Genomic DNA, 20,613 nt, shown 5'->3' with positions numbered 1-20,613 from the left:
AGGAATGGGAGTTCATGCCTTATGAACTCAGGCTCATGAGCCTGAGATCAAGTAAAATCATAGGCATCAATTCCAAAGTGTTTAAAGTGCCATACAAACACCATTATTTTAGTTTATTTCTGAATCTAATAGTTACTGAGGGTAAGTTTTTCTTGTTATTTACCCATCCATAGATCTTTTCTTTTTACCTGAATATTTCTGGATGGTAGGTAGGAAGGGTAAGTTATGTTAGTGGTCTCACCCCTTTAAGAACATATCTTTTGGGGGTACCTGGTTGGCTCAGTCAGTGGAGCATGCAACTCTTGATCTCAGGCTCATGAGTTCAAGCCCCACGTTGGGTGTAGAGCTTACTTAAAAGAAAAAGAAAAGCAAACATCTTCAAGAGGTAGAGAACAGTATGAATTAGGCATTGCATAATAAGAAATGTCAATTTTTCCATAATGACTTCAAACATTCAGCAACTAGATTTCACAATGAACCAATCCTATGGTAGAAAATAAGAGTTTAGTTTTATTTTGATTGTTTTTGAAGTAGAGATTTTGGATCAAATGAATGAAAGCTTAGAAGAAGAAATCTATAAAAACACATCTCTAGTTATACTGCAAAACAATATCATAATGTCAACGCTGGAATATTAAGAGAGTATTAAGCTGGTGGGTGAGTTTTCTCGTTTTAGTGAGATTGCTTCCAAATTTAGCTTAGAGTTAGGGGTATGCAAATGACTAGACAGTCAATTTTGATGAGTTGCTGTAAAAAAAGAATTAGTCATTTTTCTGTCCTGTATTTGGCATATTTCTCAGAGTGGTTCATTTAACATGTCTCTTGGTAATATTCTCTCTATATTTATTTTAGAAGCAGTAAATAGTACAACCAATATTTTAAAATATTGTAGTGGCAAAAAATTTTAATTTGAGCTCAGGGCACATTTACTTGCTCTTTCTTTCTTTTTTTGAATTTTATTTTATTTTATTTTTTCAGTGTTCCAAAATTCATTGTTTATGCACCACACCCAGTGCTCCATGCAATATGTGCCCTCCACAATACCCACCACCAGGCTCACCCCACCCCCACCCTTCCCCCAAAACCCTCAGTTTGTTTCTCGGAGTCCACGGTCTCTCATGGTTTGTCTCCCCCTCCGATTTACCCCAACTCACTTCTCCCCTCCATCTCCCAACGTCTTCCATGTTATACCTTATACTCCACAAGCAAGTGAAACCATATGCTAATTGACTCTCTCTGCTTGAGTTATTTCACTCAGCATAATCTCTTCCAGTCCTGTCCATGTTGATACAAAAGTTGGGTATTCATCCTTCCTGATGGAGGCATAATACTCAATTGTATTTACGGACGATATCTTCTTTATCCATTTGTCTGTTGAAGGGCATCTTGATTCTTTCCACAGTTTGGCGACTGTGGCCATTGCTGCTATGAACTTTGGGGTACAGGTGGCCCTTGTTTTCACTGCATCTGTATCTTTGGGGTAAATACCCAGTAGTGCAATTGCAGGGTCATAAAGGTAGCTCTCTTTTTAATTTCTTAAGGAATCTCCATGCTGTTTTCCAAAGTGGCTGCACCAACTTGCATTCCCACCAACAGTGTAAGAGGGTTCCCCTTTCTCCACATTCTCTCCAACACATGTTTTTGACTGTCTTGTTGATTTTGGCCATTTTGACTGGAGTAAGGTGGCATCTCAATGTGGTTTTGATTTGCATCTCTCTGATGGCTAATGATGATGAACATTTTTTCATGTGTCTGTTAGCCATTTGTATGTCTTCTTTGGAGAAGTGTCTGTTCATGTCTTCTGCCCATTTTTTGATGTGATTATCTGTTTTGTGTGTGTTGAGTTTGAGGAGTTCTTTATAGATCTTGGATATCAGTCCTTTGTCTGTCGTGTCATTTGCAAATATCTTCTCCCATTCCATGGGTTGCCTCTTTGTTTTTGTTGACTGTTTCCTTTTACTTGCTCTTTCTTAAGATTGTACCACAGAGTTACTTTGGGAGCAGGGGCAATATGATTTTTATCAGGGATGTAAAGTGTTTGGTAATACAATCTGCAAGTTGAATGTTGGAGCTGATGTGTGAAGGTTATTTAACTAGAGAAACTTCAAGGGTCTTTCTTTATGATTGATCACTATGAATGGGTATGGTTGTAGAAAACAGGGAGAAGTCAGTTATTTTTGTTTTCTGTTTTTGTTTTGTTTTCATTTCAGAGGTAGAATTTAGTGATTCATCAGTTGCATATAACACCCAGTGTTCATTCATTTTATCAAGTGTCTAAAAGTCAGTTTTGACTGTACAATTTCCACATTGATAACATGGAATTATAATGTTAGAGATGTTACATTTTTCTGTATGTCAGAAAGAGAATTTTGGCTGGTTATTCTAGCAAGTCTCTAGGCTGATATACAGGTAAGTTTCAGAGACTTGGGAAAGCAAAGTCTATAAAGTGGAATGAACTCTTGAGACGTGTGTTTAGTGCCTCCAGGCCACACTTGTAGATGACAAAACCAAAACCAGGAAATAAAAATGATTTGTTCAAAATTACCTAACAAATTGGTGGTAGAACCAGAGCTACCCTAGGTCTCCTTATAGTCCAATATTTCCTATATATAATAAAGGGACAGGCATTACAGTCATCCTATGGAGAAATTAAGGCAAAGGAAATTCCTAGTATGAACACCAAAGCATTTAGGATCATAGAATCAGATCATCTGAATGTTTAGAAAGACTCAAATGTTAAATGTTGTCTAATCTAATCTCCTACACAACAAAATCCCTGCCAAATGATCAGTCAGTATTTGCACATTTAGAGTGATAGGACAGTTGATCTTTGATCTCTAGAAAGTTTAGGAAGTTAAATGTTAGAAAGTTTACTGTTATATTTGGCCTAATTTATCTTGCCACAGCTTCAGCTTCTAGATTTTAGTTCTGCTTTCTGGTACTTAAAAAATCATGCAGTTAGCCATGGGAATATTACCCTTTGTTCTCTTTTATGTGTATTACCATTTTCTTTTCTTATATCAATACTCTGTTTTAATAGAACATACTTAAATGTCCACTGGACCAACCAAAAATATGCTTACTACCAAAGTATTTCAAGTTCGTTGTATAAAACACGCCTGAAAAATCTCACAAAAGGGGTTAGAAAAAGGGAAACTGGAGTCCACTATAATTCATTTAGGCTAATTGTTTGATTTCTTTGGTGTCTATGCAAATGCTGGTTTTCTAGTGGGTCACGGTATGGCTAATATAATCTCTTTCCTCAGGTTGTTTCAACACATTTTGTAAAATTGATTAACTTGTTCTATGTATCTTTGTGAGATCTTTATTTTTGTGTACCTAGTGTTAAGAAACTTTGGTGTAGGGCGCCTGGGTGGCTCAGTGGGTTAAGCCGCTGCCTTTGGCTCAGGTCATGATCTCGGGGTCCTGGGATCGAGTCCCGCATCGGGCTCTCTGCTCTGCAGGGAGCCTGCTTCCTCCTCTCTCTCTCTCTGCCTGCCTCTCTGCCTACTTGTGATCTCTCTCTGTCAAATAAATAAAATCTTTAAAAAAAAAGAAAAGAAAGAAACTTTGGTGTATAAAAATCAGATTTAGACAAAAAGTTCGGAAAATGATCAATACACTCAAAGAATTATTTTATCTTATTTTTAAAAAGATTTTATTTATTCATTTGAGAGGGGAAGAGACAGAGCATAAGCAGGGAGAAAGGTAGAGGAAGAGGGAGAAGCAGACTTCCTATTCAGCTGTGAGCCCGCCATGGGACTGGAGATTATGACCTGAGCTGAAGGCAGATGCTTAACCATCTGGGATGCCCCAAAGAATTCTTTTGGATAACAAGTTTTCCAAATTCCCTTCAAGTGTAATTAAGATTGAAAAAAGTTCTGTTTCAACCTGAAATCTCTGGAATACTTTGAGTACATAAAGCAAGACACAGACATTTGAAAACTCCATGAGGGAGAATAGAATTACAGAAATAAACTTGTAAATGAACAAATAGAGATAAAATTAAAAACAAAAAGGCCATCTGAATATTACCACATTTTGGAGCCTGCAGACATGCACCAAGCTTTGCTGTTTGAGAGTTGGTATGGAGCTTGTGGCTCAACCTAAGTAATTCAAGTATCATTTCAACCAATCAAGTGTTCCCAGACTTACAGAAAAAATAGGTCAGGTATATGTCATATTTTACTGGAAATATATCCGTATCATATAGTCAGAATAGTATTTGAAGTTTACAACGATATTCTAAACCATCTGTGTTTTTAATTCATCCTAATGTCAGGAAGTTTTTCCTCCTGATCTAAGCCTCTAGCTTGATTTTCCTGGAAGAAAAAGTTATAGCTGGTTAGCATCTCTTCGTAAGGACCCTCTATGCACACAGGTCCCATTTTTCTCTGGATCATGAAGACCTGAATTTGCCACGAAGGTCACAGTAATTCTGTAAGGACCTGATAAGTGGGATGATTTTCTTTTCTTTCTTTTTTTTTTTTTTTAAAGATTTTATTTATTTATTTGACAGACAGAGATCACAAGTAGGTAGAGAGGCAGGCAGAGAGAGGGAGGGAAGCAGGCCCCCTGCTGAGCAGAGAGCCTGATGTGGGACTCAATCCCAGGACCCTGAGACCATGACCCGAGCCGAAAGCAGCGGCTTAACCCACTGAGCCACCCAGGCACCCCGTGGGATGATTTTCTTATGTGATCCTGTGCCCTATTTTATCCAAGTGAATAAAAACCAATTAAAGGACAGAGTCAGTGCTTACCAGCACTTATTTGTCTAGTTCAGGCTCCTGCCTCTGCATTTGCTGGGGCCCAATTTGTTATTTTATAGTAATGTTTTGGAGTATAAAGCTAGGTAACCTTATAATAATAATGAGAATAAGAAACTTTTATTTTTATTTTTTCAAAAGTTTTATTTATTTAGTTAGTTGAGGGGGGTTTGGGTGGGTAAGAGGAATTCTCCAACCTGACCCACCTCAAGCCTGGAGCTTCATGGCCACTGGATCTCACAATCCTTAGATCATGTTCTGACCGGAACCAAGAGTTCACTGCTCAACGGACTGAGCCACCCAGAGGCCCCCATTTATTTTTAGTTTAAGAGTTCAGCTTTTCATTGAACAGGTTACAGAAGAGGTTTAGTCAGAAAGTCCAAATCCTGTGTCATCAGCAGACTCTTCTGATTCTGCTTTCTTGGCTTCCACTTTCTTCTCAGCTGGGGCAGCAATGGTGGAGGGAGCAGGACCTCCTGCTGGGGAAGGTCCACCACTCCCTACATTGCAGATGAACCTCCTGATGTTCACATGGGCCAGGCCCTTTGCAAACAAATGTGGCCAGAAAGGTTCAACATTTACACTGGCTGCTTTAGTGAGGCATTGATCTTCATCTCTGTGACCAGTACTTCATCCTGCAGGATGAGGGCTGAGTAGATGCAGGGGAGCTCTAAGACAAAGGCCATGGTGCAGGTGAGTGCTGAGCAGGCTCTGCCAGGTGAGGTGCTGTTGGTGTGGATAAAGGGAGAGACTTACCCCCACCAGGCCTTACCTTCCTGGGCAGGACCCAGCACCTTGAAGGCAGCTGAGGAAAGGAAGGAAACATTTCTTTATAAAGCCTATAAGTAAAGAATAAGATTCATTACAAAATTTCTGAAGTATTTCTCATACTTAGTGGCAAAATTGACTATTTGCATTAGATTGAAAATTACTCTTAGAAAAATCTTCTGAGCCAGTATTCTAGGAACCAAACATGAGACTGACTTTAGATCAGGTCTGGACCAATATATTTTGGTTTCTGCTAGAGACATTTAGAATGTGTCTACACTGCATTTAAAAGTACGTTTTAGGCTATTTGATTTATGATGAACCTCGGTATAGCTTCATTTTTGGGGGGTATATAATTTCCATCAAAATGGGAAAATTTTTGGTCATTATTTCTTCAAATAGTTTTCCTCATCCCTTCTTCCCTCTCTTCTATGATTCCCAGTTACTCACGTATTAAGCTGCTTGAAGTTGTCCCACATCTCACTGTCTCACAACTCACTGTTCTTCACAACTCACTGTTCTTTTTTTTTTTTTTTTTTTTTAAGTCTGCAATGTCAAAATACTCTTAATCCTACCCAGCGTATTTTTCATCTTTAGAAATTTAATTTTGGTCATTTTTGTATCTTCCATGGTCTTTTCATAACTTAATGATTTTGGGTGTTAGACATTGTGAATTTATGTTGTTTAAGCACATTATTCTTTTGTATTCCTATAAATATTTTTGAACATTGTTCTGGGTATTCAAATAACTTGGAAATAGATTGATCCTTTTGCGATTTGCCTTTAAGTTTTGTTAAGTGGCACCAGAGCAACTTTAAGTCTAGAGCTAATTTGTCCCTACTGCTGAGATAATATCCTTCTGGGTTCTCTACCTGTTGCCTTATGTTTTATAAGGTGTTTGTTCTGTTTTGTTTTTAACTCTGGCTGTGAGAATATTCCTAGCCCTGTGTGAGCTCTGACAATTGTTCCTCTGCTCTTCTTCCAGTGGTTCTTCGTTTCAGCCTTGAATAGTTTCCTCTTATACATGTGCTAATCAACACTCAGCATGAGACTTGAAGGGTATCCTCTGCAGATCTACAGAACTCTCTTACTGCCGGGTACTCTGTCCCACTGTGGCTTCCCCAAATTCTCAACTCTGTCAACTCAGGGAGACAACTTCTTGTATTTCCCCTTCTCTCAGGGATCATTGTCTTGTACTGCCTGTTGTCCAATGTCCGAAAACAAATATTTCATATGTCTATTTTTGTAGTTACTTCATCATAGCCAGAAGTGTCATCCTAAAAGTCCATATATTTTAGGACTCTTAAGTGAGAATAGTTTCTGACTTTCTGTTAGTTTATCCTAAAGTGTTTAATACATAGTATTTAAAGGCATTTGTATAAACAATTGAAGTCTTTCTTTGGGGAAATTAAAACAACAAAACTTGATTGCATATCATGCTTTCATATTTTGCAGATGTTAATATTTAATCATATGCAGAACCATTTAGCTTAAGTGCATTAATGTAACTCATTTAAAAGAGGCCAGTAATTGTCCTATTAACTCCCAGTCTGGATGTTATCTGCTCTGCCCTGCTGGTAAGGCCAGAGGGGGACTCTTCTGTTGGCACCCTCAGAGATTGCTCTGATCTGTTGAAAATCCTGTTAAAATCTAATTACTTAGGAGAATCAGCCAGGGAATATCTAATGAGCTCTAGGAAACCCACTGGAAGAAATTCTGTGTTACTAACAAATGAAATGTCTTCTGTCTTTCAATTACACTGGTACCACATGAATGTAATTGCTGCCTTATAAAATGTGACTCTTGTTTTTTTTAATTGTGTGTCATGAATTTTTTTGATCATGTGAAAATAACTTAATTTCTCGTGGAGGAGAAATGCTGGTATAAAGCTTAAGAAGATATACCTTATTTCTTCATGAATATTTGATAACTTGTTGTTAACAAGGCTTAAAAAATGTATGTACATTATTTAATGAAACCACTACACAGGTATGAAAACATAATTAAAAGGCTTTGAATTTTAAGTCTAGAATGAAAAATACGTTCATCAGGAAAACTCTGAAAAGGACTATTATCTACAGTCATATTAAAAATATTGCCAAAAGAAATGGATTTATTAAAAATGAAAATTCATTTGTCTCACTTATTTTGTAAATATATTCTTGAGACTCCTAGTGTAGTTTATGTTCCTTCTGTCTTAAGCAATCAGTAATGTCTTTTTTTCATATCCAGCCCAACTTTATATTTCAATTTAATTGACTGCTATGTCTTTATATTTAGGACTTTGCTTTCTTAAAATTGGATGATTGGTTAAGACTATGGGGTTTGTAGTGAGGTAGACATGAGGCATTCAGATTTTGGTTCTTATGTTCACAACGAATATCTTAACCCTCTTAGTTTCAGTTTCCATTTCTATAAAATGGGGACACTAATTAATATGTATAGTTTGTTGTGAGGATTTTGTGAAGTAAAGCATATAAGTGCTTAGCAAAGTATTGTGCATGTAGTGACTGTTCAAGGGATGGTAGTTATTATTTTTGAAGACTAATTAAAATTTGGAATATGAAAGAATTGTGATATCTAAGATTCATTAAAACCTAATGTAGGGTGAATTTCTATTATCCTAATGTATTTCTATCACCATGTTCATATTAAATTTGTTGAAAAAATTAAAAGGAGTCTATTTTTAGTATAATGTCAGTGAACTTCATTCCAAAGTTTATCAAGTTTTTAGCTAATATGTCATTTTATAACATGGATTGATTTCAGCAGATGACACCAGAAACAAAATGTGGTTTGGTGATACATTACTTAGAAAAATATCTGTCTTAGTGATAAATTATTATTGGAATATTATATAAGATTTTAATGATTGAGGAGAAAAAAGACTATTATATATTATTTCAACAATTAACAATGTAACTATTATTTAAAATTATTATCTAGTCTATAGAACCTGGCAGTTGAAATACTTAAATTGACAGTGCTTTTATTTTCAATCATGTGATAACACATTAAAATTAGATTTCCTTTTTTGCCTAAAATACAGATTAAAACATTTTTTAATCAGGCTATTTGGAAGTTGATATACAAGTAGCCTTATAAAAAGATTTTTGTGTATTATAACTGAATAAGGAGGTAAAATTGTTATAATAATATTTTCACTTAGGATAGGCTCCTTTGTACTTAAAATTTCTTTCTTGTATAACTCATTAATTCTTACAGCAATTTTATGAAGCAGCCACATAGTACTGTATTGTAGGCAATAAAAGAAAACACAGAATTTTTGTATACACATAGCTCTGATTATATTTCTTTTTTTAAAAATGAGTCTTTTTATTTATTTATTTTTAAAAATATTTTATTTATTTGAAAGAGAGAGAGCGCTATCGCAAGCAGGCAGAGAGGCAAGCAGGTGGAGGGTTGGGTGGGGGAATCAGGCTCCCTGCTGAGCAGAGAGCCCAATGCAGGGCTTGATCCCAGGACCCCAAGACCATGACCTGAGCCAAAGACAGAGACTTAACCCACTGAGCCACCCAGGTGCTCCCATGGATTTAATTTATTTAAAAATATCTGATTAAGAGGTATTGGTGTTATTTGGTAGGGAAAGATGATACATTTGAGCAATTTCTGGTGACTTGTACTATTTGTTAAAAAGTTTATGTATACTAAATAAACACGGTGAACTTCTTTTATCTGGTAGGAATCATCGTGCTGTAATCAAAGACCCAACATCAGCTAATTAGTTCATTCAACAAATATTTATTGAGGGCGTATTATTTGCCAGAATGGGAATGTAATGTTGAACAAGATGGGCAAGGAAGAAGAATTAGCAGATTTATTATTAAAGCTAACATTTTGCCACATTGCCAGTTCATGGAACTTCATTCAGTTGAAGTCCTTGATAGAAAGTGCTTTGGTTGTTGATATTGGCATATGAAACTACTGGCTAAGCCTGGCTTTGCTGGGGAATTCATATATTAACTTGATTAACTTAGCACATCTTCATTAACCAGGTTCTATTGGTAACAGAAAACAAATACTTCACTTTGACAATAGAAGTAAAACCCAGAAAGAGGTAGTTTTGTATCTTTCCCCATGCCTTTCTTTCTTTCTTTTTTTTTTTTTTTTTAAGATTTTATTTATCTATTTGACAGACAGAGATCACAAGTAGGCAGAGAGGCAGGCAGAGAGAGAGAGAGGAGGAAGCAGGCTCCCTGGGGAGCAGAGAGCCTGATGCGGGGCTCGATCCTAAGACCCTGGGATCATGACCTGGGCTGATGGCAGAGGCTTTAACCCACTGAGCCACCCAGGTGCCCTTTCCCATGCTTTCTTAAGTCAAACTCTCTGCTTAGGGGACGCCTGGATGGCTCACTTGGTCAAGCATCTGCCTTCGGATCAAGTCATGATCCCAGGGTTCTGGGATTGAGTCCAGCATCGGGCTCCTTGCTCAGTGAGGAGCCTGCTTCTCCCTCTGCCTGCCACTCCCCCTGCTTGTGCTTGCTCACTCTTTCTCTCTGATAAATAAATAAATAACTAAATTAATTAATAAAATCAGTCTTAAAAAACCCCCCAAAACAAAACCAAAAAACCTATCTGCTTGGCAAGCTTCAAATGTCCTAATCTCTATAAAGCATGCTCTCCCTCTTACCCTAAGCCCCACCTTGCCCCACATACATACACTTGCACAACTTCACCTGCCATGTGGTAGATGCTCAATGCGTGCTATCGAGTTAGCATAATTCGTAATTCATATTCTATTAGGTTATATTCTGTTAGTTGATTCCTTTGGATATCTGGCAAAAGCCAAGTTACAGGACCTTAATTTTCCTACATAAAAAACACTTTGTTTTCCAAAAACCTGATTAAAATATACTGAGGACTATGAGATATTAGCTTGAACCATATGAAATTGTGATATCTGATCATTTTTTGACCTATAAAAATAAAAATATAAAGTGTTTTAATTGGACCAAAAATGTAATATAATCATCAAAATAATCACAACTCCAAATACATTAATTACACCACTACTTACAGTTTTCTTTGTGCCTTTCTATCTATTTCACCTTGATTGCTGATTTTGGCCTTGCTTTCTTCACTGAATGGTATTTTATTACCAAAAAATTAATTGCATAATATACCTGTCACTCCAAATACTAAATTATATATATTTTAATGTTAATGATCCTAGAGTCCAATAGGCTAGGTCTAGCAAGCAGTATTATTTGACTTCCTTAAGGACTTCTGGGTATCAGGGGATCGTGGGTAGTATTTAATTTGCAAATTTAGTTATAGTTTAAAAAAATCAGTTTCTTTCAATATTAGAAAGTACATATAAGACTAATTTTTATTGTTTCCAACAATTTGGAAGATTTCATTAGTTTATAATTTTCAAATTATTATGGTGTTTACTCTGAAATTACTTGATGCTAAAATTTCAAGCCCTAGTCCACTAATTTCTGATTTATCCTGACAAGCTTCACAAAATATGGTTATGACAATATATTTTCTTCAGAAATTATTATTCTATCTCTGAAGAAACAGGAATATTCCAAAAGTTAGCTTTTTCTGGAAAGGGCACAGATGATCATTCTTTCTTACTTAATATAAAGCAACCCCACTGAATGAGCTAAAGCTCCCCTAAGGTAAAGCTTGAGCTGCTCTGTTTTACATCTTTTAAGGAAAGACAGCATAATTTAATTTGCCTAACATAGGGCATCTGGAAGATGGTGGGAGAAGAGAGATGTAACCTGGCTCTTTATGCAAATACAGGGAAGTCCTTATAGCTACTTATCACTTAATCCAGGAGCCGTAAGCAAGTAACTCAAATGAGTGATCCCTGCATTTGGGACCCGTGACAAGGCTTTTATTGGTTGTCAGCAAAATGAGAAAAGACAAGACAATACAAATTTTCCATAAAGCTGAATTTATAAAATTGAAAGGACTGTTTATGTTCTTTTACATATGTACATACTTATTTATTTATAAATTTTATTTCATTTTTTTTTCAGTGTTCCAAAATTCATTGCTTGTGCACATACCACTGGGTGGTATGTGCCCTCCACAATACCCACCACCAGGCTCACCCCTCCCCGACCCCCCCAAAACCTTCAGTTTGTCTTCAGAGTCCACAGTCTCTCATGGTTTGTCTCCCCCTCCGATGTATCCCAACTCACTTCTCCTCTCCATGTCCCCATGTCCTCCATGTTATACCTTATGCTCCACAAGTAAGTGAAATCATGTGATAATTGATTCTCTCTGCTTGAATTATTTCACTCAGCATAATCTCTTCCAGTCCTGTCCATGTTGATACAAAAGTTGGGTATTCATCCTTCCTGATGGAGGCATAATACTCAATTGTATTTACGGACGATATCTTCTTTATCCATTTGTCTGTTGAAGGGCATCTTGATTCTTTCCACAGTTTGGCGACTGTGGCCATTGCTGCTATGAACTTTGGGGTACAGGTGGCCCTTGTTTTCACTGCATCTGTATCTTTGGGGTAAATACCCAGTAGTGCAATTGCAGGGTCATAAAGGTAGCTCTCTTTTTAATTTCTTAAGGAATCTCCATGCTGTTTTCCAAAGTGGCTGCACCAACTTGCATTCCCACCAACAGTGTAAGAGGGTTCCCCTTTCTCCACATTCTCTCCAACACATGTTTTTGACTGTCTTGTTGATTTTGGCCATTTTGACTGGCGTAAGGTGGCATCTCAATGTGGTTTTGATTTGCATCTCCCTGATGGTTAATGATGATGAACATTTTTTCATGTGTCTGTTAGCCATTTGTATGTTTTCTTTGGAGAAGTGTCTGTTCATGTCTTCTGCCTACAACCCACGGAATGGGAGAAGATATTAACAAATGACACTACAATGGGCTGATATCCAAGATCTATAAAGAACTCCTCAAACTCAACACACATACCTACATATTTAAATGGAACTTTTCTTTTTAAAGAAAATTCTTTAACAGCAATTTTAAGTTCATAGCAAAATTAAGAGGAAAGGACAACTATTTCCCACATGACCCTGCTCCCCAATTTGCACTGCCTCTCCCATTATCAATGTCCCCCATTATAGTGATGTTACAACTGATTAACCTATACTGATACATCATTCTCACACAAAGTCCATAGTTTACATTGAAGTTCACTTTTGGTCTTTACATTCTGTGGTTTGGACAAATCTATTATAATATATATCTACCATTATTAGTATCATATAGAGGAGTTTTATTGCCTGAAAATCCTCCATGTTCCATCTATTCATCTTTTCTCTCCTCCACTCCTGCAACCACTAATCTTTTTACTATCTCTGTAGTTTTACCTTTTCTAGAATTGCATATAGCTGGAATTACACAGTGTGTAGTTTTTCAGATGGGCTTCTTAGTAATTGGCATTTAAGTTTCCTCCATGTAATTTAGTCTATCTTTTATGAAATTAGAGTAAATTATTTTTTCAGTATTCCTCTTGTCAAAAACCAAAACAAATAGTAAACCTATGTAACTCCTACTAGTTTTTGAAATGTCTTTGAAACCTAAAAGTTTTGGCAACATGTATTTATATACCTGTTTTTTCATCTTTTAAATTTTTCTTATTTTTCTCGACTAGTGTGATCATTAAATGAGGTACAGAGGTATATATGCTTGGGATAGTACCTGATACCTTGTGGATGCTTTCAACTTCAGTCCAACTGAAATGTTAGTGTAAGCCCAAGGTTTCATCTAGTTCTCCTTTCAGGAGAGTGAAGATAATAAGTTCATATTGGGACATGACTAGGCACTTAGTAGATGCTAAGTAAATACTTTTTGAGTTTATGGGATACTAAAGTAGAAGTCTTATAGGCAGATTGGTATGAGGGTCAGGAGTTCTAGAATGAGTTCTAGACAGGAAATCATTAGTATAGCATAGATGGTAATTGAAGTTAGGAAAGCATGAAGACAGGACCTGAGACACAATGTAAGGCTTTTAAAGCCCATGATGCTGTGTTGCCTCCCAGTCATATACAGAGAGGAGGTACAAAGGTCGGGACATCTTACAGTGTCAATGTCCTCATAACTGTTGTTTGTACCATGTCCTTAATTTTTTGGACTTTTCATTCTAGATGAAAATGTGAGTCTTTGGATTCCCGTCATTAAATCTTTCATTCCAGAGCCAGAAGCTCTTTTCCTGTGAGGTCTTAGTCACTTTGGGTGCTGTTGGCACTACAGATAATCCTTTAGGGTGAAAAAAAAAAGTTAGAACTAAGAGATTATTTAGGGGCTCTTGAATGAAGTTGGGTTATTCTCTGATAATAAGTATACTCTTCTCTGGAGAATGATCCCCCCTACTAGAGGAGCATGCCCTCTTTGACAGAGCATGCAGTTTGAGAAGAGACGCATGTGGAGAAGTAAGAGAGAAAGGAGATCCTAGCCTAGCCAGCCAGAACTAATGAAGCCAGCCTGGCAATCAATGCAATGACAGATGCTGTAGCCAGATCACTCTCACACCCAACAGAGATGTATGGTTTTCTTACTCCTGTGTAAAAGGGCAGCCAGAAAGACCTTTGTGCAGCCTGGCCTTTGTTACCAGCTGTCTGGTTGTTGGTAGGACTTGTCTCTGTTTATAGTACCCTCCCCATTTCATCCCAAGGGACACATATACTCTATAAATCCCATTCTCATGTGCTGGGTCAATCTGCCCATTTGAATAGTTTTAAAGTTTTCTTGGCATAATTTTAATTCCTGGACTTTTTGTTATTGGAAGTGGGCCTCAGCTAAGCTGCGAAGTTGGCAAAATTCATGGTCCACAACTCTGGGATTTTGCCTGTGGTCCTCTCTTCCTGGCTACCTGATGCCCTCTCCCTTTCAAGGGAACATAGTTTATATTTACATAGTTCCCTTCTTAAGGGAGATCAGAGAGACAATGGGATAAATCAGTAAACAATATTTATGGCAAATGCATATTCCTTAGACCCCCTAAAAGCTAATCTGTATTCACACCCACACTTCTCTTCTGGGTTGAATTTAAAATATAGTCATCCTTAAATCTAAGAATTATTCCTCTACTTGTGCCCTAGATCTCATTTCCTCCTCCTACCTTAGGTTCCTTGTTTTATCAGTGATGCCCACTCTCCTGTACTTTCATTGTCTTCCTCTCTTTTATAAAATATCTGAGTTCTAACTTTGATTTTGCTATCTGCTACTTACGGTGTGAACTTAGGAAAATACTTTCAAATCCTGGACCATAATGTTCTCATCTGTAGAATGAAAGAGTTAGGTAAGATGATCTTTAACTCCTTTTTGTTTCTTACTTTCTGATCTAAAGGTAAAAATTTATGAGGCCTAGTTTATCTTTGCATTCTCACATACTGACTTATCTGTCTTGGTGATAAATTATGACTGGAATATTATATATTAATGATTGAAGAGAAAAAAGTCTATTGCAGGGGCGCCTGGGTGATTCAGTGGCTTAAGCCTTTGCCTTTGGCTCAGGTCATGATCTCAGGGTCCTGGGATGGAGCCCCGTGTCGGGCTCTCTGCTCAGCAGGGAGCCTGCTTCCCCCTCTCTCTCTCTGCCTGCCTCTCTGCCTACTTGTGATCTCTGTCTGTCAAATAAATAAAATCTTAAAAAAAAGGTCTATTGCATATTATTTCAACAAGTCACAATGTATCTATTATTTAAAGTGTTATTTTAATTCTAGTTTGTTGGCATATAGAATAATATTGCATTCAGATGTACAGTTTTGTGATTCAGTACTTCCATACAGTCCCTGGTGCTCATCACATAAGTGCACTACTTAATCCCCACCACCTAACAATGTAACTTTTTTTTAAGTAAACTCTACACCTGGTGGGGGGCTTGAACTCATGACCCTGAGATCAAGACTCCCATGTTCAACCAACTGAGTAAACGAGGTGCCCCTACAATGTAATTGTTATTTAAAATCATTATGTGAGTTAGAGGAAAAATTTTCTGGTATATATAAGCCAAGAAACACTCTCAGGTACTTAGAATTTAATATTGTTCTAGTTCTTAGAAAGCAAAATGATTTTGTAAATAACTCAGTTTACACTCAGATATTATTGATTTTTTTTTTTACATATTTCTTCCTGTGTTAGAAGTCTTTTCATTGCAAGAAACTGAAACCCAATTCAAACCAATTTAAGCAAAAAGATTTCCCAGAGGAGTAGCTAGCTTCAAACCTAGATGGCTCTATGGATTCCAACAAGGTCACTAGGGCTCTGTATTTCTCTATTAATCAGGGTAGGCTAAATGCTGTTACAAACAACACCCAAATCTCAGTAGCTCAAAACAAAGAAGTTTATTTCTATACACATAATAGATTTAATGAGCATGTTCCATGGGTAGCCTTCCATGTGGTAATTTAGGACTTCAAGCCCATTTCATCTCCTAGCCTGCTACTTCTAGGGCATCTGAGGCCTCTGCTAGATTTTACATCTAGCCAACAGATAGGGGTGGAAGTGGGGGAGACCATAGAGGATCACTGTCACCGGCCAGAGTTTAGTCACATGGCTATAATCATCTGCAAGGGAGACAGAGAAATACAATTTAACGGTGATCAGAGGTAAGAGGAAAAGGTTTTAGTAAACACATAGTGGTCTCTATTGCATTTTCTTTTCATTTCTTGGCTTAATTGTCTCTCCTGTGTCATTCTTCACCAAGTTCTCTCCATGTAGAAGCAAAAATTAGCAGCATGCAACCACAGGCTCAAATCCTCCTAACCTTATCAAACCTCATTTACAGTGACCGTCTTCCTTAGTAGCTCCAGCTGAAAAGCCCATTCATGGACCAAATGAGGCCAGTGGAGTGGATCATACTAGTTGGCCAGGCCTGGAACTTTACTCCTCTAACTTCATCTCTACCTAAAATACATAAATGGGTTATCCCAGAAAAGAATTCTGTAACTAAAAAATATAGGAGCAAGTGTTGCTATATAGGCAAAAACCAAGAAATATATACTATCTCCCTCCCTATTAGGAACAATTATTTCTTTAATTTTGTTAAAAAAAATTTCTCATTGCTCATGTCTTGATAATTTGTAAAATGTCTCTTTGTCATTTACACTGATATGTGAATTTATTGATCTTACCAAACAAATGAATATAGATGGGGACAATATAGTTGAGTAGATGTGTGCCAATATCACTCTGAAAAATGCCACCGAGAGACTGTCACCAAGATAAGTGTAGTTGTCTAAAAGATCGAAACAATATAGAATATTGTCTATGTAAAGTGAAGATGACAATGCTTATCTCATGGGAATTAATCTTCAGTGGTAGAATTTTATGTCTCTGATTGGGGAAGATGCTTTGGGTTGTGTTTCTTCTCTGAAGCCTTCAAATCAGGCCACGTAAATGACTCTGTGTTGATGAAAGGGCAGTGAGTGAGATTTCAGGGCCTGTGCACCAGCTGCACTGCTGGCCCCATTGCTTGTGTGGAGAAAGATGACTTACGCAGGCACATAAGACTTATAAACAGAGGCTGGGTTCTTAATGCTCATGTAGAGGAAAGAGGTTTTGACTAGCAGGCCTACATAAGGTAGGAAAGCTGGAATTGATGTCCCTGTTCAGACCCTGGGACTTAAGCGTTTATATATTCACAGGCTAGAAAAATACTCTGACCAGGTATGTGGCAAAGAAGGCTGCCATCTGTCTAGGAAATTAAAATCTTAAATTTGTGTTAAGTATGTGTGATACCCAGATTTATTCTACCTGTGTGATGTGGGATTCATAGTCAAAGAAACAGTCCAGAGCCACTCATAACACTGGGAGAAACATGTTTATAAAAACAAGCTTGAACATAGGTATCTTTACTCTCAGAATCCAGGGCAACTATGACTACTATAGAATGAATAAACTTTTCTGAAAACAGAATAGAAAAACATTACCAACCACAAAAAGAAAAAAAGCCTTTCTGAGGGAGAGTTAACAGACGCAGTCAACAGAATTAGCACCCCAAGAACTAGAAATAATGGAACAGTTTGAAAGAGGTTATAAAATAAATATGTTTATAATGATTAAAAAAATAAAGGGAAGAGTAGGGGTGCCTGGATGGCTTAGTAGGTTAAACATCTGACTTTGGCTCAGATTGTGATCTCCAGGTACGGGGATCAAGCCCCTAGTGAACTTGGGCTCCATGCTCAGCACGGTGTCTGCTTGTCCTTCTCCTTTTCTCTGTGTCCATTGCCCTTGGTCATGCACCCTCTCTGTCAAATAAATAAATAAAGTCTTTTTAAAAATGAATAAAAGGAAGAATAGAAGCCAAATTGAAGTAAGATTATTGTACAAAAAAAAAAAAGAAAAAGTAACAAAATAGATACAAGATCTATATAAGGGAAATTATAAAACTCTGATGAAAGTAGAATACATGAATTCAGCAAAATTGTAGGATACAAAATCAGAACACAAAAATAATTTACATTTCTATACCCTAACAAATAATCAAGAAGGAAATTAGGAAGAATGATTCCATTTACAATAGGATCAAAAAGAATAATATACTTAGGAACAAACCTAACCAAGAAAGTGAAAGACTTGTACACTGAAAACTACAAAACATTGCTGAAAAAAATTAAAGACAAATGAATGGAAAAACATCCCATGTTCATGGATTGGGAGACTTACTATTGTTAAGACATCCATACCACCCAAAGCTATCTACAGATTCAATGCAATTCAAATCAATACCTAAAGACATTTTTTTGAAGATGGAGAAAAACTCATTTTAAAATTCATTTGGAATCTCAAGGAACTGTGAATAGCCAAAACAATTTTGAAAAAGAAGAACAAAGTTGGAGGACTCATATTTCCTGATTTCAAAATGTATTATAAAGCCAAAACAAAAGTAATCAAAACAGTGCCATACTAGCATAAAGACAGACAAATAGATCAATGGAATAAAATTGAGAGGCCAGAAAGAAATCCTCATATATATAGTCAAATGATCTTCAACAAGAGTCCTAAGACCACTCAATGGGGAAAAGGCAGTCTTTTCAGCAAATGGTGTCAGAAAAATTGGATATCCATATGCAAAAGAATGAAGTTGGGCTTTTGCCTTACACCATATACAATTATTAATTAAAAATGGATTAAAAACCTAAACATAAAACCCCAAATGACAAAACTCCTAGAAAAAAAAGAAAAAGGAAAAAAAGCTATATAACATTGTACTTGGCAATGATTTCTTGGATATGACACTAAATGCACAGGCAACAAAATATATATATATATACGTACACAAATGGGACTACATAAAACTTAAAACCTTTTGTGCATCATTCAATAGAGTGAGAAAGGCAGCCAATGGAAGGGAGAAAATATTTGTAAATGACTGAATAGTATTTCATTATATATGGTGTGTGTGTGTGTGTGTATGTGTGTGTGTGTATAACTTCTTTATCCAATCATCCATCAATATTCCTGTGCCTTAACTATTATAAATAATGTTGCTATGAACATGAGAGTGAGAGTACAGATATCTTTTCGAGTTAAAAGAAATCAGACTTGTGGTTATCAGAGATAAGAGATGTGGGGTGGAGGGGCATTGGGGATGGGAAGAGGATTGGAGGAAGATGGCCAAAAGCTACAAACTTCCAGTTATAAGGTAAATAAGCACCAGGATGTAATGTATAGCATGATGACTATAGTTAACACTGCTGTAGGGTATATAAGTTGTTAAGAGAGTAGATCCTAACAGTTCTCATCACAAGGAGAAATTTTTTCTTTCCTTTTTATTGTATCTATATAAGATGATAAATGTTAACTAAACCTATTGTGGTAATTATTTAACAATATATGTAAATCAAACGATCATGTTGCACACCTTAAATTTATATGGTGATGTATGTCAATTGTTTCTCCATAAAACTGGAAAAATTTATTGTACACTAAAAAAACCACAATGAGATATCACTTCACACTCATTAAGATAGCTACATAAATACACACATACACTCAGACACACGATACCAGAAAATAGTGTTGACAAGGGTATAGAGAAGAAATTGGAATCCTTGGTGGATTGGACTTTTGGTGGGATTGTAAAATGGTGCACTACTATGGAAAACAGCATGGAAGTTCCTAAACACAGTTAAAAACAGAACTACCATATGATCCAGCAATTTCTAGACACATAAAGAAAGCAGGGTCTCAGAGAAATTTCCCATGTTCACAGCAGCACTATTCATAATAGATAAGAGATGGGATATAACCTAAATGTCCATCAGTGAATATATGGATAAATAAGTGAATATTACTCAGCTTTAAAAAGAAAGGAAATTCTGTTACATCCTATAACATGGATGAACCTTAAGGACATTATGTTAAGTGTAATATTGGTCAAAAAAGAACAATAGTGTATGATTCTACTTATATGAGTTATCTAAAGTTGTCAAATTCAAAGAAACAGAAAGCAGAATTGTGTTACTAGGTTGGGATAAGGAAGAGAGAGAGTTATTGTTCAGTAAAATGGGGTTTCAGATTTATAAGATGAAAAGTTCTAGAGATTTGTTTCATGACACAAATATATTTAATATTACTGAACTTTACACTTAAAAATGGTAAAGATGATAAAAACAAAAAAGGAAGAAAGAATTCAGAAAATATAATTCATATAAACATGTCCAAATAAGAATAATGTACATGAGTTTGTTATATTATTTTGTACACTTTTCTATATGTTTGAAATATTTCACAATAAAAATGTGATTTATTGTTCTTAAAAAAACCTCTGATAAAAAAAATCAAAGAATAAATGGACCAGTGTTCCATGTTCATGGTTAGGAAGACTTGATCAAGATGTCAAGATGTCAGTTCTTCCTAACTTAATCTATGGATACAATGCAATCCCAATAAAAATCTAAGCAAATTATTTTGTGGATATTGACAAACTGACTTTATAGTTTGTGTGGACAAACAAAAGACCCAGAATAGCCAATGTAATATTGAAGAAGAACAAAGTCAAATAATTAATACTACATATAGTAGTATTACTACTATTATTATGTAGTATACTTACTATAATCTAGACAATGTGGTACTGGTGACAAAATAAATAGATCAATGAAACAGAATAAAG

General features: G+C 36.3%; 1 protein-coding gene across 1 annotated transcript; it reads right to left on the bottom strand.

Moving 5' to 3' along the window:
* Nucleotides 1-5,132: 5,132 nt before the first annotated feature.
* On the bottom strand, nucleotides 5,133-5,452 carry LOC101673470 (60S acidic ribosomal protein P1-like). Its single transcript, XM_004751687.1, has 2 exons — nucleotides 5,390-5,452; nucleotides 5,133-5,309 (listed from the first exon to the last, which is right to left on the bottom strand). The coding sequence occupies exons 1-2, from the start codon at nucleotides 5,450-5,452 to the stop codon at nucleotides 5,133-5,135; spliced, it is 240 nt and encodes a 79-aa protein (XP_004751744.1).
* Nucleotides 5,453-20,613: the final 15,161 nt, after the last annotated feature.

The sequence above is a fragment of the Mustela putorius genome, unplaced genomic scaffold, assembly GCF_011764305.1.
Source record: "Mustela putorius furo isolate JIRA1106 unplaced genomic scaffold, ASM1176430v1.1 tig00003853_pilon_pilon_pilon, whole genome shotgun sequence".
Taxonomy (NCBI): Eukaryota; Metazoa; Chordata; class Mammalia; order Carnivora; family Mustelidae; genus Mustela; species Mustela putorius.
The sequence above is the reverse complement of the archived record's forward strand: the minus strand, read 5'-3'. Positions and strand labels throughout refer to the sequence as shown.

Excerpts from the sequence above, each read along its gene's own strand:
- LOC101673470 (XM_004751687.1), bottom strand. The coding sequence starts at position 5,452 with ATGGCCTTTGTCTTAGAGCTCCCCTGCATCTACTCAGCCCTCATCCTG. Across the intron at positions 5,310-5,389 it reads TCCTGCAGGATGAAGTACTG|GGCCTGGCCCATGTGAACAT; the intron begins GTCACAGAGATG and ends TTGTTTGCAAAG.